Below are 24,716 nucleotides of genomic sequence, written 5' to 3' on the forward strand. Positions count from 1 at the left end.
AAAGGAAAGGCACACAAGCACTCACTTGCAGAAGCACTTAAACACCACATAGAGCACTATCACTGCACCTAGGGGTTCTCAAGTTACGCGTGCCTGGTGGCTTCGGTCGGCTGGCTCCGCTCCTAACCCCCTAGCCCTTTTTGCTTCCCCACTTCATGCTTAGGGCACATCAAGGGCAGGACATACCTAGGGAGCTAACACTCGCCTATGTTTAGACCTGTCACCCTAAGCCACTTGCACCGCACCTCCCTTAACACAAATGGGGTCCTCAAGTGTGGGGCATCACCTAGGCTTTCCTGTGGTTAGACCCCCCTCCCCATTCCACTAGCATGAGCACACTACACTAACACAGTAAGGTAGACACTCCCCTTAGGGAGAGCACCGCACCTTCTCCTTTCAGGCGTCACGCAAGCAGCAAACCACCAACTTCGGAGGCCCCCGTCATCCACTCGCTATCCATCTGGCTTCCCCGACCAACATCAGTTTCCACACGCACCTGAATCTACTTGTGGCTCTTCCCTTTACACCATCCTTGCCCAATGATGGAAAATGAAGGAAAAAGCGAAAAAAACATGGAAGAAGAGCAAAGACACACAGGCGACCTCTAAAGGCTAAGCCGAGACCAAAGGCACGATTTTAAATGAAAGGCACCTAAAAAAACTTGAAAAACTCTTGTAAAAGAGCGCCAGGCTCCCTCCTGTGCCATTTGTAAAATATTAGATGGGCATAGGCTAGAGGCATAATGATAGAAGAGGAAAATGGAAAAAGGACCTTGGCACAATGGCCGGTCATGTAAAAAAGGGATGGGTGCCCATGGGATTTTAGGGTTTGTATATAAAGTTCAAAAAGTGAATGGAAACTCATTCTTTTGGTGTGTGGCTAACAAGAGCTCTCTTCTTCTCCTCTTATTCTCTTCTTCTTTCTTGTGTGTGCTCTTGAGAGAGGGAGTGTGAGTGTGTGGGAGTGAGGGATCAAGAGGGTGAAGCTCTTCACCATCTCCTCTTCTCTTCTTCTCTTCTCTTCTCTTCTCTTTTCCCACGCGTGCGGCTATGGAGGATGGAGCTTGGAGGTGGAGGAGGCTTGAGGATGCTTGAGCTAGCATCAAGAATCGTGGAGCTACCGAGGTGTGCGAGGGAGGAGGCTACTCACATCGGCATCAAGGTAAGCTCACTACATTCGTAGGATCGACGGCGCGTTGGCTAGGTGAGAGATAGCCATTAGAGCTCGCTTGGAACGATTGAAACAATAAGCAGTCCGTGGGTCTTGGCGATTGAGCGAAAGCTCCCACAATGGGACCTTCTAATCCCTTGGGATTGGGATGTATGTGATCACACTCCATCCACAGTCAATAGGGAATTTACTGGCTCAGAGCCCCTCTAAGCTTCCCTGAGCCTCCGGAGCCATCCTACATAAGAGGGGCACTTACCACTCGGCCCTTTGCCCTCTCAAGTGCTCGAGTGATCAAATATCAAAAACATCTATCTCCCTCAGGAGCATAGGATCCCCACCCACAGATGAATTTTTCCACACTTTGTAGAGTGTAAGGGAGCATTGGGTTGGGAATCCCAATGTCCCAAACCACCACAATCCACAACTCGTTCGGCTATGCAAGCCCAGAATCATAAGTGCCATAACTCATCATTCACAAATCCAAAAGTAGTCATAACCATAAAACATTTTAAGCACAGTTATTAATGCGATGCATAGAATCTATCCCCTTCATCAATTTGTGTATTCCTTCCTAAAAGCATTTGATAATACTAACATGATTTTACAAGTCTAAGTAAGTTCTAACTAATCGTGATCCTTTTCTTATGTACTAAATTGATTATCTCCATTTGGCCATCCATCGTGATTCTAGGTTATAGACACAACCTCTGTTTGTTGTGGAATAACTGGTCCTTCGGGTTGAATGGATTTGGGGTTAACTTCTGCATCGAGAGGGATGTCAGAGGAGAATATTAGCACTATTGGGGTAAAGCAGGGATGCCCCCTCTCTCCCACTCTGTTTGGGCTCTACATGACGAGATATCAAATTATGTGGACAGACTTGGAGGGGAGGGGTCCTACCTGGGGGGGACACTGATACCCATGCTACTATATGGAGATGATATAGTTCTCCTCTCTAGCATGCTAGAGGGACTGTAGCACCACCTAAATGCATTACAGACCTTCTGCCATGATAAGGACCTCACAATGAACTTGGGGAAAACCAAGATCATGGTATTCAACACATCCACCCAATGGATCCATCAGTTAGTTTTCCCACTTCAAATACGGAGAGGATATAGTCGAGGTGGTCCAAAAATATGTTTACATGGGGATCACATTCTCAGGGCCGAGATTCACCCTGAAGAAGGCCGGCAACCAAGAGAGATAGAGTGAAGATGGAGGTGAAAGATGAAGGGTTTATGTCAAGCTGAGCTAACCAAAGATTGAGAGGAGATGGAGGAGTGATTTGTAGAGCTAATTGTGACTGGGCTTTGATACCATGTAGAAAATGTTGGATCTAGAGCATGGATATGGATGTCGAAAGAGGAAGAGTGAGCTCATGAGGTAATAGACATCAAGACCAAATGTTACACAAGTGAATTAGGTTTCAAGGTGGAAGACTCATAAACAAAATCTTGTGTAGTGGACTGACAATGACACAAGTACTTTTCTCGAAGTAAAAAATGTTAGAAATCAAGCTCCCCGTATTTCCTCGTCCTTCTTTTTGTAGTTTGTAATAGACCTCCCGACTCTAGCTAGATAGAGCTATTCATGTGTGTGTCATTGAATAAGTCGGTGTAGGATTAATCTAACCTTAGTCAGGTATTGGTCAATTAGACCTAGAGTAACACTTACTCTTACTTTGTGTGTTTCAGAAACAGTGTGGAATAATGAAGAAAAAAGAACATGAGGAAAGCTTGAATTAGTTAAGCAAAAAACCTCAAGAAATGAAATGCCATTTGTAGGGGGGGAGGGGGGGGGGGGGGGGGGGGGCGTCAGCTTTTCGGCGCCTCCCAAATCCCCATTTTTTTGGTCATTTTTTATCAAACTGAGTGGAGAGGAATCCTCTTGGGCTTGAGATGCCTCTATTCTTTGCCCTCCATCACCAGAAATGGATTAAGAATTGATGCACTGAGCAAGGGGCAGTTCATGCCCATGAAGAAGATTGAAGACTGATTAAAGAATGCTTGTCCGCGGTGTACTGGATTGCTTCCAATTCGAGTGAGGATGAAGATGGATGATTGAAGATGGACTGAGCATGAATGGTGGACTGATCTACTATCCTGAATCAGATTTTAAAAAACCCACAAAGAAGGAAAAAACCGATAATTCTATTTTACAAAGGAAAATTGTGTATTTTTTACATTTGATTGAGTCAATGTTGTTCTTATGGAGTGAAAATTGGTAGGAATGATGTTTACTGTTTATTCTATGCTTCCATGATGAAAAAATCAGAAAACATAAAGTTAAAATGCTGGAAATAATTTTTAGAAACCCGTAAAATACGGTTTTTATGAGGAAAATGGGATTTTTTGTATTTTCGAGTGGCATAAACCAATACACGTGGGATAAAATGTTGATAAAATCTATATTTCTATTGTTCTAAGAATCAAGAGCCACAACTTTGAAAATATAAAAAATTTTAATTGGAAAAGTAGAGGAAAATTGGAAAAAATAAGAGGAAAAATAGAAATATACCTTAGAAAAATACAAAAAAATATAAGAAGTGGTTGTGGATGTATGGTGGGGAAAAACATGAGGTTTGGCCTCAACTTGCCCTATCATTTTGTTATAATGTGTGATTTATTGCTATTTATACACTAAATCATGACAAAACAACCCCTATACACCTATGCCATGAAGCAAAACTTAAACAGTGAGGGGGAGTAGGATGTTTTGCAACAGTTTGAGGGCTAAAATAATACAAATTCTAATTTTTTTTCGATGCATAACATTTAGGAGATAGTTTATTTGGAAATTAGGGATCTAGTAGTACAAGGTTTGCCTTGGTGCTAGATTCTTGCAATGAAGCATATATGCGTATTAGTTGAAATTCATGCAAAGATTGTTTGCATACTAGCACATAGACTGATTTTGAAACATAACTGTTTATGCATGATGAGACATCCACTATTACATTGATCATACATGTGGTATCAACTCTTGGAAATGCATAGCAATTTTTTGAATTATGCTTGACCCACGCTTGAGAGGGTGAGGCTCCCCTTGCTGTAGGTTAGCCGTTCGTTCCTTGGGGAAGATTATTAGTGAGGAAACATGGTATCTCCTGGATCTCGCTGGTAAAGAGAGGAGTCTTGTGCAAATGTGTTTATATGTAAAAGAAGCGCATCTAGGGGCCAATCCCCAAGATGTAGGAGAGTTGCAGTGGGTTCACGGCAATCAGCCGGTGGGGTGCATCCTTCGTGTGTGATACATGGCGTTTATTGCCAATATGTGTGGGATACCCCCTCTGAGGGGTTTTGGTGAAGGTGTTGTTGGACTTTTATCCAGCTACAAACACAACATTAGAAGTATCTAGTGTGCATTTAGTTATTACAGATGCTCGTGGACCACGAGACTGGGTGGTGGTGGAGGTGTCTGTTGCATGTATGAGGTCTGGCCAGTGCTATAGCCAATGCCGGTCCATTTTTTGTCCCATCAATTATCTAACCTCAAACATTTTATGTAGCATCCAAAATTCTTTTTAGCCCATAGATTTAAATTCTAAAAACTTTTCAAATGCTTCACTTTTATGCTACATAAAGTACACCCAAGTCATGAATCTGCTAAAATCATCAATGAAAGTGATATAGAATCTACATTTTCCACTCATGGAAACATTCTGGCATGGGCCCCAAATATCTAAGTGTACCATTTCCAAAGGATAGCTGCTTATTCTCCCCCTCTTTGGAAATGGAAATCTAGACTGCTTGCCAAATTGACAAGCCTCACATACGTGATCAAAATTCACATATCCAAAATGCGGTATACCGTGGACTATCTATCTTGATTGCACCTACTTCAATCTTTGAAAATTGACATGACCAATCCTTCTATGCCATAATTCCACATCCTTATCTTGCCCATGTCCTCTCTCAACATTCATAGAGTTTTGAATCACTAGAGTACCTGCATCCAAAGTAAATAATCTCCCTTGCTTTCTACCATAAGCAATCACCCTGCCAATTCTTCCGTTATGGAACTCTTCAATGAAACATCCAAACTTATTGAATCTCACGTGCAATATTTTATCTGTCATTTGATCAACCAATGCTAAGTTCTTAGTGATTTTGGGCACATAAAGTATATCACCAAGCTTATTCTCAATCCCATCTTTAGTAACAAGTGGCACACTACCAATATGAGTAATTTTATGTAAAGTATCATCACGTGGCAACATATTCCTCATTTTGCATCTACTACTTGCTATCAAACCACTCAGCATGATGAGTCATGTGGTTTGTAGCTCCTGAATCCAAAAACTAGTCATTCTCACGAGGAGAGTGAGTCAATCTCCCAAGCACATGCTCCATAGCAAATAGGTGACCTCTAGGCGAGGTCCATAACCTGTACCACCATAAGTGCCTGCATAGTGGCCATATTGGGTCCTTCCGTGACCCCTAAACATGGCATTCTATTTGTGATAACAATCCCTCTCAAAATGACCAAACTACCCACAATAATGACAAGTGCCATCTCTCTGTGAAGGACTAGACCGTCCTCTACCTCTATGGAAAGATCTCCCCTTGCCTCTATGCATGAAGTCACCATGACCAAAGTTATACCATGACCAAGTGAAGAGCCTCTAGCTCTAGATGAGCTGCCATGACATCTCTGGTGATAGAAAACGTTGTCTCCTCCTACATTTTTGCCATTGCTAGATGCATTCAATCCCAACTTGATTTCTTCTATAAGTAGCAATAATCCAATAAGCTCCTAAAAGTCAGGCATAGAGCCTACTCTAGCTGAAATAGAGGTATCCAAAGATTTGAAAGCTGGTCCAAGTCCATTTATAGTCACTGATACCAAATCATCATCATCAACAGGTGCATTAATGGATGCAAGATCTTCTGCAATTTGCTTGATTTCTGCCACATAGTCACTGATACTATGATTGCCTCTCCATGCACCATGTAATCTCTACTTGAATTGTATCTTATGAGCCTATGTACATGTTCCATACATTTTTTCTATGATTTCCCATGCCTCCTTACAAGTACTTGCCTTTTCAATATGAGGAATTAAGGTTTTTGAAATACATATGGAGATCCAATGCAAAACCTTCATGTTCTTCCCTATCCAATCTTTGTAAGATCTCTTTTTCTCTTCAATTAGATGTTCAAGAACTTATGGACATTCATCATTACCTGTTATGAGGTCCCATAGACCTCTACCCATCAAAAACTTCTCCATCTTGTAAGACCAAACACCATAATTGTCTATGGTCAATTTGTCTCCCAGAATCTGAATGATCTATGCCATGTCGACATTATGGTTGTTGCAAATTCAGGAAAAATGGCAATACAAACTATCCACAAATGGTATTCAATAGCATGCCCCAATCGGGAACATCAATGGTTCAATTCGAGACCAAAAAGTATCAAAAATAGCCCCAAAATGCATGTAAAAATAGGTTCTAGCAGTATGATGGTCATACATGTGTCCAAAAATTGTCATATGCATCCATCCATGATGCCAACATGTCATACATTTAGTTACCAACAAAAATCATCCAAATCAGATCCCAAACAATATCCATATGACCCAAAATGCATCAAAAACACTGGTCTAAAATTGACCATTTTCTCGCAAATTTTTTGCTGTTTTTTTTGTGCCAAGCTAGAAATACATATCAAGCTGAAGCTATAAAAATTTTCCCAAAATTTTTTGAGAAAAAATCGGCCTCCAAATAGCCTCCTATAAGTTGCATATAGAAACTTCCCTTTTTCAATCTTCAAACCAATTAGTTCTTCTCTACAGTATGAAGTGACAGTCATCATCGCTGAAGTTATGGCATCTGCCATAGCCTATTTGAAGTTGACGCATAAGGCACGCTTGAGCCCTCATCTTTGCGAGTTCTGGTGCCTATCAGGGTCCCACCACTAACTATCGGTAGGTCGTTAAGCTTTGGGGTAGTTACTCTAGGCCCGTTGCGAAAGCTGCTGCCATTATCATAGCCACAGGGCTTGTTTGGACCTTTTGCAAGTCTGTCAAGGCCAGAAAAGAAGAAGGCAGCTCAATTGCAATTTTTATCTCACGAGGCTAAGCCCCGGGCCTTCTCATTGATGCCATTGGACCGTCCCTACATGCTTGAGCGACGTTGCAATCCCAACGTCGTCACATTTTAAGCATCTGATTGATAAAGACAAACACATCTAGATTCCAACAATATTTAGCTGCACATTTGCTAGCTCTAAAGCTACTCAAAGCTATCTTCTTTCACCAACTGTAGTTGACATTCCGTGTTGCATCTCCATTGCAACCATGATTGATGATTTGTTAATATCCTACTGCCACTTTGATGTCACAAAGAGGTTGCTTTGCATATGCCCATACTTGACTAACTGAAACTCATCCCACGAGTGAATCCTATGAGCCAGAGTTGACGACTATGCTATATGAATGCCTAGAGAGCGTATCACAATCCTTTGTATCTAAAAGCGACTTGTAGAAGAGTGACATGGCACACAAAGTAGCTCTGATACCAAATGAAAAGAAAGGGGGAGAGATGCGCAATGGAGACTTAGACGACATCGGATATGGAGGCTCAACCATTTTTCATGTTCATCTTCTTCTATCTCTTCATTCTTCCATACTTACAGTCTCATACAAGTGGTATCCTCAAAGTGATAGATACCCTCAATTTAGGGACACTTTACATATGCTTCTACTTTAGATACATACACCCATAGGATATGACTTAGGGTATGTCATATTTATCAACAAGAACGAAATTCTCTAAAGTGAGCAAGCAATGGGTTCCCCTCCTTCATGCAAAGATCCATTAGCTATTTAAGCCAATACATTTCGGAAGCAAGGCTCTGCTTTGCATAGAGTTCCTGAATCTTTTCCCATAGATTCCAAGAACTTTGATCTTCATCTTCAACGACATTATTTTGAACCTCTTTAGAAAGTGATAAAATAATAGTGGACTTGCATAGTGCATCTAAATCAACCCAGTCATCATCATCCATGTTCTTGGGTTTAATACCCTTGTTTTTTAGTGGCTTAATCTGCAATTTTTGCATCAAAACCTATCATATTTGAGACTTTCAATAGCCATAGGTGGTTCCATCCAACTTGGCAATGTTAAACAAAGTCATATCTTTGAGATGGCTAGTCATAATGAGTCAATCAGAGGCAGATGACGATGTAGAAAATAGGCTAATGTAATTAGTAGGAAACATGCCAAAAGCATTGCCAAAACAAGTTGAAAATAAGAGAAAGTACTAAAATATGAGCCGTCCACCACCAAATATGACCAAAAGGGTGTCAAATAGTAATGATTGCCCTCAGTAAATATTCACACTCCGCAATTTATAGCTTTTGGTAATAAATCACAACTGCAGGTAAAAGAAGGAAAAAGCAGAGCTATCACTAATACATGACCAATTGCAACTACCACAAAGAAAATACATCTAATAGTGAGTGAAAAAGAGTAATGGGCACCAAGAAGTGTCAACCAAGCAGGGTTTCAAACACGAAACATCTCATAGACATAAAAGTCATGCATGTAACAAGTCTTGGGGTAACAATAAAAGAGACCAAGCATAGGCATAACTAATAGCGTAGGACAAGTAAAGCTCAATACAAAGCCATTGAAGATGCATACATAATTGACAACACCATGACAGAGATAGGTGCCTGCCCAAGAGTAGGGTCAGATCATCCCACTAAGCATGAACTTCATACATGAAGCATGTACATCCAAATCGGCCAAAATCTCCCACGTGAAGGAAAGTCAGATGTAGACATGGAGCAAGCAGTGCTCAAATACATCAAGTACATATAATCAAACATTCAGCATCCAAGTAGGGTACATCTGGAGCATAAATCCCAAAGTAGCTCAAGTCTGTAAAGCATAAAGCATTGAAGCTTCCAAAGTTGAGTAGTTGGCAATGAAATGGAGTATCCAAGATCTCCGAAATTCTCAAATGCAATCACATATGAAGCCCCAAATGTTGGTCAGACATAGACATTCCAAGTAGCATCCATTTCTAACATAAGCATCAAAGCATGAAGCCTAGATGTCAAGCACAGACAATAGGCATAAACTATCAGAAAGAATGCCAACTGTAGTCCAATACTAGTTAGTGTAGACCAAAAAAAGAGCTTAATCACTGCTCAAAAGCATTCCAAAACCAAAACAACCTCCATATATATCTGTATGGTCAAATGAATTACCCGGGAAGCACCGGTAGCAATAGGTATAGTATACACTAACCAAATAGGCTTTAGTCTTGGTTATTACAACAATAAATTCACTATCAAAACTCAATAAATCAGTCTCCAAATCAAGCTCAAAGCCACCTCAAATCATGGGCATATGTTATATCAGTGTACTAGCATCAATGGTACACATCAGTAGTGCATATAGAACACCCAAATCATCGCCAGGAGCAATAGACATATAAAATCCTTGTTAAAAAAGGTTCAACCCTACTATATATAGCAATGAATACACTATCAAATGAATCTATTTCAATATCAAAATTAGTTCCAAATCTAACCCATAACATGGGCATAGCATTCCCCTACATGTAGACATCACCCTAGCATAACCAAGCATCATAAGACCAACAAAGCTGACCACCATAGACACATGTTTTATGTCAATTTATGGACTATTATAACAACCCAAAATTGAAACTTAACACTCAAATCGAATGCCAAGAGTGGAAGGATCAATGCAAAGCATCAAAATCAAGTGTATACGTGCTTGTATAGCTACCCACCAATGAAGAAGATATGTTGTAGGAGATGAAAAACGTAACCTGCTGCTAACCAGCAAGGTGAGGGACATGGGAGGCCAAGACTTGCTCAAGAAGGCTCAAAGAGTTCCCAAGAAGAATGCAACCAATAAGAAGCTCGAATGGAGTGGCTATGGCTGCCAACAAAGAGATGACTATTGTAGGTATTTGAATGGAAGTTGAGATTCTGTTGAACTAAGCTTGAGCTTGCAAAAGAAGAAGGCTCTAATACCAATTGAAGGGAGGTGAGCCTTGAAGTGGAAGCACGAGAAAGAGCAAGAGCAATGGTGGAAGGAGGAGGAGTAGCAGTAGCAGTAGCAGTAGCAGTAGCAGTAGCAGTAGCAGTAGCAGTAGCAGTAGCAGTAGCAGTAGCAGTAGCAGTAGTAGTAGAAGAGAGAGAGAGAGAGAGTCCAAATGTGGGAACTTCAATAGTCACAAAGTGTGGTTGGCCTTTCCTTTATTCAAATGTCATTTAAATAATAAAGAATGAAGTGATAGTGATGAGTGCCCATTGTGCCTACAGTGTGCAGGCGTAGGTGCTATCCGTGTATTAATACACGAGAAACTAGATAGAGGTGCCTTACCCCCATCAGCAGGATCATCAGCAGATAACATAGAGCCAAGTTTTAAAAGGTACGGATCATTGGGAGTTCCAAGATCTAGCTCTATCACATCAGCATCACAAATCTTATCCTTTTTCTCTATTGGCTCATTTAAACATACTTGATAAACCTTCCCAAGAGTAGAACCCTCTTTAGGATAATTGGAACTTGAGGTTCCAATAGCTGAGGTTCTCTTGAGTGCCTCCCATTCTATAGTGGGAGGTAATGCGCTTTCATTCAGTGGGTGCTCAGGTATGCATCTAGAACTATTCTCTTTAACCCACATCCAAAAATCAATCGACCAACTAGGATATCCACCAAACATTCGAAATGTAATACCTACATATATCCAAGAAACAACTAATCGCTTGGTCTCCTATCAAATTGGATAACATGGAAGTCAAGGATGCACTCAATATTAGAAACCGTCACATGTACTTGTGCTATCATTCCTTTTGATTACCTTAGGTTATCATTAGCCATTTTCAGCCATTTTCAGCCTTTTGACTTCCTCTACAAAGTTTGATGCAGAGGGCTCATATTCAGTGGCTTTAGGAGCTACCCCCACTAGGTTGCACAACTTGAAAAGGGGTTGCTACCTATACTGACCTTTGGTTTACAAAAGGAGTCTAGGGTGAGCTCAATTATGGATTCTTGGGTCATCCATTGTTCTTTACTTTGGATGTTGAATTTGAGCTTAATGTAGTAGTAGTACAAGATGACACCTTCACAAGCTAGAAAGTGGATGGGGCTAGGCATGGCTTTGAGATAAGTTCCTAGTTCACATTTTGATATTAGTTCTCTAAGTGGCTCATTTTTCACCAGTTTCTCAATGTTGCTTGTGACCTGAAATTGGACATAACTCATTTTATACATGTTTATACTATTCCAAATTTGTCACACTATTGGATATTAATTTGGTTTTACCCTTGTTAAGGGTATCTTTGACAAGGATTGACTTGTTCTCGGTTTGTGGTGGTTTTTTAGACTCTTACAAGGTTAAGGAAATTCTCATGAGTTCTTAAAAAATGCTTGAAATATCATTTCTTATTTGAAGCCCTTCAAAAACTCAACTTCCCAATCATTTTTATAATTGGATAGCATTGCATGATGAAATCTACAACTCTTACTTATCTTCTTACCATCATTAAAATAATTTGTTACTTGGTTGGGAATCATAGTTGTTGGTCTTGGCAAGTTTCTTTCTTGGTCAGGAACTTGATCTTTAGAGGTTGCAAAGATCTTGAGAACTTAGTATATTTAGTCTACCACCCTCCCCTAAAAAATAGGAGCAAGCTTCCTAGCTTAGAAGAGAAGGTGGAAGTGTGTGCAAAATGTTCTTATTTTGCAAAGTTTATAGTTTTATTGTTATGCACAATTGAAGGAGTGGCTTATTTATGTATAATAGGAGAAGGGTCTAGAATCCACCAATCATAAAAGTTGAGATTTTACTCTAGGTTGGTAAGATAATCTAGATTAGTCGGTTGGACAAGTAACTCACAAAAGATATAACGTGAGGTCATCTAAGAGTGAAGGTTTGTTGAATTGATTGATGACGTGTAGCTCTTTCTCGATCAAAAAATTGTTGAAGAGTGAGTGATGCAACAACTCTTTTGGAGGCATGAGCATATGGGATTCAATGATTGCCCATAATGAAGAGGTCTCATAGGATGTCAAGTCATGTTTCAAGAAACTGACAATCATTTTATATTTGGTGGTGGTAAAAATGCTTTGCTTCCTAACATGGTAGCTTCATGGTGAAGTGTGTATCATTTTTTTAGGATGCAAACAATTGATCTATAAAGTTATTGTAAGCTATTGATGATGTAGGAGTCGTTGAAGATTTGCAATTGGTATATAAGAAGGAAGGATTCAACATGCTTCTAACTACTTTTATGGTATCTCTTGAGCTAGTTGGTCCAAGACCATGGACTTTTTTGGAAAAAGTTCTCATGTTCCTCCCATGCAGGGTGCAATTGGGAAGCGAGCAACAATAGATTGGTGTCGACCAATCCTAAATCTATATTACAGATAGTTTCACAAAGCTACCAAATGTGGAGTCCAATTGTAGAAAGCAAATCGTGGTGGGCTTTTTAGCAAGTGTAGATAGATCCTCATCCATTTTGTAAATAGAGTTGCACTATTGCGGCACTCTTCAGGTAGCTGAGGAATGAGGTTTATGCTTGCTTGTTCTATAGGGGGAAGTTTGTAGGCATTAGCAATGATATCATTTTCCCTTAGTAGATGGCCATTGTTGGAGAACTAGGAGGTGGATTTATCTAGAATGGGTAGAGAAGGGGAGATAGGGGTGTTAGGGAGAGATGACATGGAGAAAGAGCCCCTGCTCCTAGTTATGAGTTTGGAGCATGGACTCAATGCGAAACTAGTAGCTAGTACTCATGGTGACTTTAGTTGTTGTGGATGTAATCGAAACTATCAATTGTGGGCAATCATGGATAGTTTAGGAAGACAAAGTTGGCAAGAGCCTTCAAAATAACCTTGGGCTTTTAGAAGTTTTTTTAGAATCCTTCCCGACATAATAGATGTTTTGCAATATGAGGATATTGGAATCATTGTGGTTGCCTTTGCTCATGTTTCCTTGGTGCACATTGTGGAGCAATGAGGGAAGAGGCTTTAGATTTCCACTGCCTTTGGGATGGAATGTTGACAGGGGACCTCTTGTGGGCTTAATCTATCAAAAGGTGGGCCAACAATGGTAGTGTTTCAAAAAAGATACTAATTATTCATGTGTTTGCCAAATGCATAGAGGAATGTGGTTATCAATATAATTGACATTACAATTGGTCTGGAATTTGAAAGTATGCCCTACGAGACTTTTAGTAGTAACTCCTTGAGTATTCAAGAGAACATAGAATAGGAGGGAGATGCTCTTAGTCTCAATTGTGACTGTTAATTCACATCAGCCCAACAAGGAATAAGATCGTCCTCTATAGGGGTTCAACTTTACTTTAGGGGGTTGCAATTGTGGCTAGCCTAGATTATGCTAGTAGCAATAAGGAAGGGTGTTGTTGTTTGATCCTTCATTGTATAAGAGTGTCTGTGACCATTGACTTGGTAGTAGTGAGGCAAATGCAAAGGTATGCAATTGAGATCAAGGGCTCATTCTAGTTCTATGTTGCTAATGCTAACAACTCTAATAGCTATGACTGCCTCACGAGATCTAGGAAGTGGTAGCATAGGGTGTTGATGGTGTTGGTAGGTTTGTTCCACACATAGCATGGGGCTATCTATATTTACCCTGGCATGTGAGGGATGTCTAAGTGGATAGTATTTCTTAATCCTACTTCCAACATTGAAGTAGCCAATGGGTTGGCCATCTAAGGTTTCCAATTCCATGTTCCTTATTCTATTGATTACATGGATGCAAAAGGGTCTAACGCCTCTTAGTTTCAATTTTTGTTTATGGGCTTCTATAGAATAGATAAGAACAAGGTCCTCCTTATAAAAGGAGGCTTGGAATTCCTTGGTCCATGCATAGGTAATGAGTAGCTTATAAAGTGGTCAAGCAATAGCCACATAGTTAAGTGCAAAGCAATGATAATACCCAGTATGGACAACGAAGCACTGCAACCCCTTTGAGTTGGTAGGTGGAGAGAGATTGATTATGACCTTGACCTTAGTCATATCCATTGCAATTTTATTTCTAGATATCACACGGCCCGAGTTGATGCTATCCTCTACCCAAATTTTGCATTTTAAAGGATTTGGGGACAAGTTATACTACTCACATCCATCAAAGATAAGTTGGAGTTTCTGAAGGTGCTCTTCCAAACTCGAATGGATGCAAAGGTCATTTACAAACATCTCAAGCCTTTTTCATAACATGTCATCAAAGATGGTACACATGAATCTTTGGAAGATTGTGAGAGCATTAGTCAGTCCAAAGGGTATGAGAAATTATGCAAACACTCCCCATTCAGTGGCAAAGATAGTTATTGGTTTATAACCCGGATGAACTTATATGTGATTGTAACCTGAGAATCATCTAAGAAGCCATAAGCTTCTTTTCCTACTACTCATTTAATCATATGATCAATGTAAGGTGGAGGATAATGGTCTCTCTTAGTAGTGGCATTTAGTTTCCTATAATTGATGCAAACTCAAGTCTTTTCATTCTTCTTGAGCTCCACAACAATTGGTGATACCTAGTCAGTATGCTCAATTACATATATGATCACACTTTTTGTAACTTTTTTATCTCTTTCTTAACATAGTGAGAATAATGAGGATTTATGGGATTGGCTCTCTAGTTCACAATCTTAGCAGCAAGCTTGATTGGAATTGTGTGTGTAAGGTCTTGCGGGGTATATCCTTAAGGTCTAAGTAGTTCCAAGCGAAGACATCTTGATATCCCTTTAGCAAGTCCACAAGCTCAGTTTCATCATCTGTGTCAATGGAGCAGCCAACTAAAGAAACCCCTAAGCAAAAGGAAGCATATAAAACCATCGTTGAGAAGTTGAAGGCACAACCACATATAAGGTAACTAACTTCCCTCTTTTACAGAAACTTGTAGTAGAAGAAGAGCAAGGAAACCCTTAATGGAAATGAACTGTCTATGTTCATGCTAAATACACACTATCTGTATGACAATTCTTAGAAATGAAGTTGATTTTACACCTTTGTGAGAATGCAAAGTGTCAAGTACTTATTATGGGCAGCAAAGTGGACATTTTAGTGACCCTTGATGAATTCATGAAATGAGTTCAAGTGTGAAATCTCTTTAGGCTACCCCTATGATCTGCACCACAAAAAGTGGGCTAAATAGGCACCTACTATTGATGGGCATGAGACATGGAAAAAGCATTGTGCTACATGCTGAACACAAGGTGAAAGCAAGGGAAAAGATTGAAGAAGAAACATGGTAAAAGCATTGGATGTGTAGAAGAGGATTGATGCAAGATCTTTGTGACTATTGCGGATTGTTCTAAACAATTAATATAGGTAATCTAGTACTGTTCACAAAGAGATTTCTTTAAACTACCTTGAATTTGTGTTTAACTCTTGGTTACCCCAATTAAACGCATATTAAGAAAAAATTTGAGGTTTCTTGAGCTACTATTGTAGTACGTTGAGGGATTGAAACTTTGGGATGAAAGAAGGATATTTTGAAGCTCCAAAATAGGGTATTATTGATTTGTATGAGCTGTAAGTTTTTGAACTGTGACTAGTCACTTGGCCAAAAAGAGGGTAGGAATGCCCAAGGGGGATGGGAAATTTTGAACCTTAAAAATTTATATGAAAAATATGAATTCAAGTGGAATAAGCTATTCTTGGGGGTGCTAGCTTTTGGTTCTTACATTCTTGCTTTTATCTTGTGGGAAAGAGAGTGCGGGAGAGAGGTTGAGATTGAGGGAAAGAGAGTGTGAGTGTGAGTGGTGAGGGACTAACAATGAAGCCTCCATCTCTTCTTTTGTACTCTTTGATGACTTATCTATGCTCTCCTCTTGTATGATAAATGTTGTAGAGGGTTTGACATCCTAAGGAGTGCACCTTGGATTGTGGGGTGTGTGAGAGCATGGAGATATGCCTTGCACATTCGTTATAATTGGATGTTGATTCATATGCAAGAGACTATGTGAGAGGTAGTCATCGATGTACTAGTTGAACCTCTTGAATCAATAAGGGGGTGTCCAAAGTCCCAACATTAAGCACTCGGTGCCCAACAACATTATCATTGTAGCAAAAGGGACATAAAATAAACAATTTGGTGCTAAGAAATAATCAGTGATGAATGTGTAATAGAGTAAATACAAAGATGTATGGGTGCTTTCATGGTGGCATCCAAGCACCCTTAACCATCTCATCCTATAATCTCAAGTTGCATATTCTACACATAACACCACAATATTTATGAGATATTTATGTATTCCATCTTCACAAATCTCATCAATCTAGAAGGTGTGGGAACCAACTAAAGTTGCAATATAGATATCCCATGACTTACAATGACTCTTTTATTTTAAGGTATTGTAGATTTATGAATTGTTGCCATAGATTTGGTACTTTCCCAATTATTCATGAAATTAGTTGGCATGTTTTAGATTTGAGCAATAAGTATCATGAGAAATAAAGAAATTGATCTACATCTCATGCAAAAAATTCATTATGCACTGTCATCAAAGAGAGAGAGAGAGAGAGAGAGAGAGAGAGAGAGAGAGAGAGAGAGAGAGGGAGGGAGGGAGTGAAACTCCTTAAAGGACCTATTTCTGAGTCCAAATTTTTCCTATTGGTACTAAAAATGTTGAGAGAGAAATAAAAAATTTAAATTTTCAACCCCTTAAAAATTTTAGATTTTAAAAGGAATACTACAATATCACCATATTTGCTACTACAAAATGGTCTTTACAAACAATGTTGAACTATTAATACATCTTTATGTTGGATTTTTAACCCAAACACCTCCTTTAAGGTTATCATTAATAGAAAAATCAAATCCTCTAACATAAGATAAATTCAAACATTAACAAATATTCCACATTCCTTTGATCTTCTTTTCTTCCACCAACAAGAAGAGATGCACTCTAAAAACTAGCCCAGTTCAAATATGCTATGGATAGCCTTGCATTCGAAAACAATGATTTATTACAAAATAAAAAGGAATACTTCAATAAATGACCTTCATACCAATACAATAACATGCTATAACTACAATTGAATGAGTTTGCTTAAAGAATTTTGCAATATAAGCACTTCCAAGATAGGTGAATTGAGGCTGTTGGTTAACATTATGTGCTAAATGTAGACTTCAATTACTATGTGCACATGGGGCAAGTGGATAGGTGGGGAGGGGGTTGTGTGGGGGAGTGTAACATAAAAATAGGAACAATAACATATGAACTCAACAAAAGGGGTTTATAATTCATTTATACTTATCGACAATAACCATCTATAAGAGAATTTTCATTTGAAAATAAGAAATCCCATATAATGAAGATGTCTTTATCACCGTAATTGCTCAAATCTCACATCATATATAGGGGTTTCAAGAACATCAATAAAACAAAGGTGGTATTTAGCTCTTCTATGTGTTGATCCCGTCAAGCTTCAATTTTGTATTATTAATATTTTTCTCTTGGAATGCCTCACACATTTTGATGGAGAAAATGTTTAGAACTTCTCCATCATATCCAATTTTTATTACCTGCAAAACCATTACAATAATAGGCATTATTTATCATTTGGAGAATTATTTGAATAATGTAAGGTAATTGAACATTTGATTAGGTAATAAGTTAAAATGTATTGCAAGACTTATTATACTTCAAGGTGCATGTTTGATATATTATCTACTATATTTCAATAGCCTATAACTAAATACTATTTGTGTAATTTTAACACATGCTTATTATGCATCTATTTTTCCTTATATTAAGCTATGTGAGAGTGTTTCATAATCACTATGTATAATAGTCCCTCAATAATCACAACTGTGGGCCTTCTCAATCTATGCGCAAGAATCCAACATCCAGTCCTTGTATGAAGTAAACATATCCACACCATTTTGAGAAGAAAGGGTTTTGAGTAGTTAATAATCGATGATCCATTGAAAATGAATACTTAAGAAGTATTTTCTTATGCAAGCATTTATGTTCAAGCTATTGTACAATTGATGAAAAGGAACCACGTAAGAGGTATATCCTTATGCAAGCATCCACGTTCAAGATACAACACATGGTGTATGATATTGTACAATTGATAAAAAGGAACCACATACGAAGTATGTCCTTATGCAAGCATCCATGTCCAAGATACAATCAATGCTCTATGATATACAAAAAAGACCTTTCATCTTAATTTAGAAATATCAATAATGAAATTGACACATCCACTTAGCATTGACATAATGAAATATGCCTTAGGAAGAAGTTTACATGTCTAGTGAGGGAATTGTATATAAAGGCATGCTAAGTATATAAGTTTCATATGGCCTAGTATCATTAAGCTTTTGTCTTTACTATGCCTTTAGTGTAGCATCAAAACTCACCCAATGATACCTCTAGTATGACAAATAGTAACTTAAAATACTTGCCTTTTGTATAGATACATCAAATAGTAAAAAACAATCTCACCCACCCAACTACATGCCATAGGGTATACCTTGGTACACCAAAGAAGTTACAAACCATTGTAGAGGTTCACATAAAAATAAAAATGGCTTATCATTAGAAAAGTTTCACATATTTTAAAATAAAAAGACCAGTAATGTCCCCCACTTCAAGGTCTATTTGAAACAATTTCAAAATATCCCAATATTTTATTTGATTGCCATATGATGTAGATAGTTTGACCACTAAAATCGTTGATCAAACTCACTTGGAAAAGGATGATATAATAGGGGGACATTATATGAAACTCTATTGGCCCCTTTACCCTAGGATTAATGCAATGTTTTTTTAGTGGGTGTGCATGATACCATTTCCTAAATTTGTTGACTTTTTAGCTATGAAGACCCTTTACAGTAGCAATGGGTTTCACGTATCAAAATAATGGTACTCTAAGGAAGGATTATTGGTTTTCAACTTACATGCCCAATGTTGACTTAATGCATTACTTAATTGTGCATTCATTTATCCATTGGGATAAGTAGATCCATGTCTTTGGAATAGAGGTGACTAACACTAATACAAAAATTAATAGCAAAACAGAAGAACCTAAAAATTTTGTGTGAGTTTTGGTTTGCCTTTTATATGTATGTTTGTACATATATCTATGAATGGATGGAGGGAGATGTGTATTTATAGAACCATGGAGAAGGACGATGTTTGTCTCCAACACATTATAATGATAGGGACAAAAAATAGCATATAAAGTCTTCAAGGTTTATTATTGGCCAAGACATGGATCTTACTTCCATGAGGCCATAACGTTTAAACCCTTTCTTTGGATACGTTAGAAATACGTTGTGGGAGTTTTCCAACAACCATAGGCCACAAGAATTGTCTGGTGGACAACTTGATGTTAATGATAGATGTATTCCCTTCTGAAGTTTGATATCTAGGTGAGTTGAATAGATGATTGATGACTTGAGGGCCTAGTTTTATAGCTTAATCTCTACCCCACTAATACCTAGAACATTATGTAATCCATTTAGCTTCTCTTTCAAAGGGTAAAGTATACATATTATTACTTAGAACACGTAAACGCAAGGGAGGTATGAAAGTATTCTCAACATCAATAGTATGCCGATTTTGTATGTGCATGCACAAGAAGTTTTAAATAAATTCCCACCATGACTCACACATTTTAAACTATGATAGTATCATGAACTTATGTGAGAGAGGGACCCATACCTAGTTCTGTGTGGTAAGTGGTTGGGGCAGCACTACCCTACCTCCAACCACACCTAGTTATGTATCAAGTGCTTTCCCAGGAGAAGCTCATGATATTGACCACTATGGGGGAAACAAGGGTTCGTTTGCCAACAACAATTCTTATGGCCTATTGTTACCACTAAAGGGTTACTAGGCGCTCCGCGCCGGGGGGGGGGGGGGGGGGCGGGTACCTTTCCTTAACTAATAGTATAGATGCAATCAATAAGCAATCCAAAAGTACATCACAATCATTAACATCAAGGTGTCCACTTTGGATCGCTTATTATTACTTGCATACCACTATCAGTGATTACTTGATAACAAGTAAACATGGGAAATATTAAATATGTACCTTCAGGTTTTGATCATCAAGAAGGTCGATCATAACCGGATGACGGCCTAACCGCCATGTCTGGACTCTGGCGCGTATGCGTCTGCAATTGGTTGAAATTGAATGTAATGCTGGATGGATGGATGATTCTGGTCTCTGAAAGACCTGTTCGTGCATTCAGAATTACGAAACATCCAGACGTTACCTCAGTAGCTCTTTGAGGCACGCGATGGCGTCTGGGATGCACTGGGAAACGACACGATTCCTGATAGCGCCGCGCTTCATGATATCTGTGGGGGTGTGTGTGTGTGTGTATGAGTCTGTGAGAGAGAGAGAGAGAGAGAGAGAGAGAGTGTGTGTGTGTGTGTGTGTGTGTGTGTGCGTGCGAGTGTGTGTGTGAGCGAGAGACTATGCTAGTGATCTGAGTGAGAGAGAGAGAGAGAGAGAGAGAGTGAGAGTGAGAGAGAGAGAGAGAGAGAGAGTGTGTGTGTGTGTGCCACTGTGTGTGAGTGTTTAGCGATTGTTGGCGTTTAGGAGGGCAAGAAACCGTGTTTCTAAATTCCAGACGTAACCGTGTATTACAATTTCGACAGATTCACAACGAGTTAGGCCATACTCATATGGCCATTATGGGCCTCCTCAAGTTAACATTTTGAGCGCCCAAGGATGTTAAGGGCAATTCACAACGGTCCGGGTAGATAGCCTCTCCCGGAGAGGAAGTGAGTGGGCTGGTCACTTCCACATGCTTTACAAACATTTGTTCTTCTATGGCAAAACCTCCTGCATGCTCTTTTGTCGTTGGCAAGTTAGAATTACATTGTACACGAAAAATTGGCTTCATGGTTCAAATCTTCTTGCTAGCTTCATATGCATTGTCTACATTTTCAATGGGGGGGGGGGGGGGGAGGAGTCAACTTTTTCCTCACTTAGACACTATGGCATTGGATGAGTGGATGGCAAGCTAGATGACCTTGTATTCCTTCCTTGTCTAGATCATTGAAACCATCCTTACATGAGCACATGGCAAGCTATATGACCCTATATTCCTTTTTCGTCTAGACATTGTGAATCAGGCCCAAAATTTCCTTCCTAATGCTTCAAGAGTGAAATATTCAATAATTTACCCTAACAACAACTAGCTAAGGCGCCCACTGTTATTACCATTGGAATGTTGAACTTCATGAGGAAGACAAGAGACCAAAGCGAGAGAGAGCAAAAGAGAGAGACTCGAGGCACCAGAGAGAAATGAGAGAGACCAGATGTAGAGTCCCAAAAGTATGCCAAATGAGCACATGAGATAGGATTATAAAGAGAGGACCAGGGTGTTACATATAGACACACTATATATAGGGCAACACCCTCACTCAAATGAGGGTTCCTAACTGTGGATGAAATAGTACCTTGGTCCCCTCTATTTAACCTTTCTCATATACTCAGTTCAGACACTTTTAGGGTTCTAAATACGGTCTCTCTCTATGCTCTCCGGTGCCTCACACCTCTCTCTCTCTCTCTCTCATACATAAGGGTGCCATATAATAGGGTTATTTATAATTTGAATAGAAAAGGGTTGTGTTGTACTTAAGGAAAATTCACAGATATGGGTATTTATAACTAGGCCCTAAACGCACGTGATGTAGAGGATATACATATAGTGAACCTCTCAACTAGTTACATAAAAGTAAAGAAAGTGTTCCAAGGAAACTAGGGACCATGCTTACTAATTTTGCTGGACCATGAGAGTGGTTGGCACCCAAGGACCATGGTTATTGATGTTGCTGGAAGCTTAGTGTGGCAACCATGTTAGAAGTGATGGTTTTCGCCCGCGAAATATTGTTGCCATGGAAATGCAAAAGATTCCTTTGTCCATTTTTTGTAAGAAACTTTAATATCTCACATCATTGGGGACGTGCTACTTGGTTAAAGCTTTTATCGCTAAGGTCCTCCTCCTCCACACTATCTTGCTTCAGGGCGTTTGAATTATTACAAAGATCGAAAACAATCTAAGCACGATGGATTGAGAATAATTTCAAGATCTTTTTCCAAGTGAGAGAAGGGGACTTATTGCTTTGTTGTTCGTGGATGTGAAAGTCTAGTCTCAACTTAATTATAAGGGCTCCATAGAGACAATTTGTCGTGGATGTGAAAGTGTAGTGTGCCAAGAAGTGAAAGTGTAGTGTGAAGCTCGTGGCAAATTAGCTTGTGGGTTTCATCAATTAGCCTAAAACCAAAGGGGAGTTTAGCAATCGATCAGTTGTGGAAGTTCACGGTAGATGGGAATGGCACTATAATATTTAAAAACAAGCAATGTTGTTTAAGTGTCCCAAGGGATTTGCAACCGATGAGATGGAAGTTCATGGTAAATGGGAAATGCACTATATATAAAAACAAGCCATGTTGTTAAGTGTCCCAATGGATTTGCAAGCTTTTTGTTCAATTAACCTTTGGTGTTCGGAATCAAGCGAGAGACTGGGCTTTTGTCTTACCATGGCACATGCTCTCTCTTAGACATTTAATGTCGTCAGACGGTGACATCATTTCGCGTCCAAGAAAAAGAGAGCGGGCAAGATCGAAAGGCGTTGGGCGCTACGAAATCTATGTATGTCAGGAGAAGCTCGTTTGGCAAGCGAATGAGAGCGTTGTGGACTGGGCGACGTTCAGGCAGCTTCGCGCTAGAATGCACGTCTTTTGTAGCTACACGACTCATCATAGTGTGTGATGGATGATATGCAATTATGTAGAACGATCAGAAGCAACTTTTAAAGACGCATTAGTATAATAGAGCGGGACAGACACACAGCGTCGAATGGATGGACATAATTGAAGCTCACTCGGAATGCCGCGGTGCAAGCTGGTACTTATATGACTCCGGAGAGGGTGTGCCTCACACGTTTCGCTGCCGTCCGAAACAACTCGGAAGGAGCTGGCAGCCTCGGTCGCTCTTCGTTGAAAGCTGACAAGCGTAGTGGAAGTAGCTTGCTTTGATGGGTGGTTTGATTGTAATAAGAGAGAAGCGGCCGGTGTGTCGACTGAGGCCCCAGATCATGTTTGAAAAAAGCGACGGATGACGACGTTTGTGGTGGAGGGGGTGCCACCTTGCAATACGGCAACCGCCCTCCATGCACTGCTGGCGGAAGGTTCCTGGCAACGTCAAGCGTGACTCTGACCCGAACCTTCTTCGGATTGCCTTCCACGCCGCTTATCTTGACTGGAGACTCCCCTGCACGCACCTCTCTCTCTCTCTCTCTCTCTCTCATGCGACGCGGGGAAACCACCTCCCAACTTCGAACTTCAGCTCCATGCCTTCCTGCATGATGATGACTTGCTCATCCGAAAAGGTTTGTCACAATCTTGGTAATCATTCTAAGGTTCCTAAACTCATAAATCCTTTTCCCATGAATTACGACAATCACTTGTGTCCCGAAACACTTAGCTATTGTGTGTTTCTGCATCCATTAAACTCATAAATCCTTTTCCCATGAATTATGACAATCACTTGTGTCGTGAAACACTTAGGTATCGTGTGTTCCTGCATCCATTAAAATCATGTGTGAAAGCATATCATTCTCGGCTTTTCATGAGTGGATATGCAATGCCACAACATCCAACCCCCTTTGAACCTGCACATCCTTACGGTAGCAACACTATCCATTGATCATCATCTCCACCAAGCTCTATTGTTGATTCAAAATCTTCATCTTCTACTTTAAGGTCTTCATCCTCCTTTGCATCTAATTCTTCATCTACCTTGTTTGTCATCTTGTATTTCTTTTCTCAAGCCCTCCAAACTACATACTCTTTTGTACCTCTCCTCTTAAATACTTCGTATAACCTTTTCTCTGCTCCAAGTATCCCTAAGTCAGCACTATCCAACTGTGTCAAAGCATAAGTCACATGCAGTACTTCACATCCTTCTGATTATTCAATCTCTCCCTGCCACAATATGACCACTCTACCGAAAACTATCCATATCTTTTGATTCATAACTCCGATTGCCAAGGTTTCTTATGCATAGTTGTAGCCCTGCTTCCGATCTACAAATCTCGTACAGAACTCAAAACCAAATTCCAAGGATTTTAGTCCCTAAAATTTTATGTGTAGCTTGGCAGTACTACAAGATACGAGCCATATACCGACGTTTAAGGTGACAAAATTATTCATCCTAAAATTGCTCCCATGTTGTCTTGCTCAAACTATTGGTATGCACATATCTACAAATTTGTCGCTATTCGCATCGCAAGTTGCAACGTATATAACAATACATGCAAAGTTTATTTGCAATGCTAATAGGCGGCAGTTGCATAAATGGTTTTTTGGGTGGCACGCTATGCAGTCCTGCTACTGTTCCTGCCACATGTGCTAAACAATGTTCCATAAATCATTCACGAGTTGAGCATATAGTTGTTGTCGACGCACATACATCGTGAGATGCTGGAAGGAAAGGGTTTGTTGGTTCAATTTCTAAATAAGTAGAATATCAACACTGACATCT

The 24,716-nt window shown here is 39.6% G+C and overlaps 1 protein-coding gene across 2 annotated transcripts; it reads right to left on the reverse strand.

Moving 5' to 3' along the window:
* Nucleotides 1-17,525: 17,525 nt before the first annotated feature.
* LOC148028755 (uncharacterized) lies at nt 17,526-23,035 on the reverse strand. 2 transcript variants are annotated; one of them, XM_087688609.1, is made up of 4 exons: nt 22,711-23,035; nt 20,433-21,016; nt 20,249-20,330; nt 17,526-17,726 (listed from the first exon to the last, which is right to left on the reverse strand). In XM_087688609.1, exons 2-4 carry the CDS (start codon nt 20,510-20,512, stop codon nt 17,607-17,609), a joined length of 282 nt encoding a protein of 93 aa, XP_087544735.1. In that variant the 5' UTR covers nt 20,513-21,016; nt 22,711-23,035; the 3' UTR covers nt 17,526-17,606. The 2 variants fall into 2 exon arrangements, with proteins under 2 accessions (XP_087544735.1, XP_087544734.1); XM_087688608.1 differs by having other exon boundaries at nt 20,433-23,035.
* Between the last annotated feature and the right edge of the window lie 1,681 nt (nt 23,036-24,716).

Source organism: Lygodium microphyllum, chromosome 11, assembly GCF_053477565.2.
Source record: "Lygodium microphyllum isolate KBCC chromosome 11, Lygodium_microphyllum_v1.1.10, whole genome shotgun sequence".
NCBI lineage: Eukaryota > Viridiplantae > Streptophyta > Polypodiopsida > Schizaeales > Lygodiaceae > Lygodium > Lygodium microphyllum.

Excerpts from the sequence above, each read along its gene's own strand:
- LOC148028755 (XM_087688609.1), bottom strand. The coding sequence starts at position 20,512 with ATGAAGCGCGGCGCTATCAGGAATCGTGTCGTTTCCCAGTGCATCCCA. Across the intron at positions 20,331-20,432 it reads TGCCTCAAAGAGCTACTGAG|ACGCATACGCGCCAGAGTCC; the intron begins GTAACGTCTGGA and ends AACCAATTGCAG. Across the intron at positions 17,727-20,248 it reads TTGATGATCAAAACCTGAAG|GTAATAAAAATTGGATATGA; the intron begins GTACATATTTAA and ends ATGGTTTTGCAG.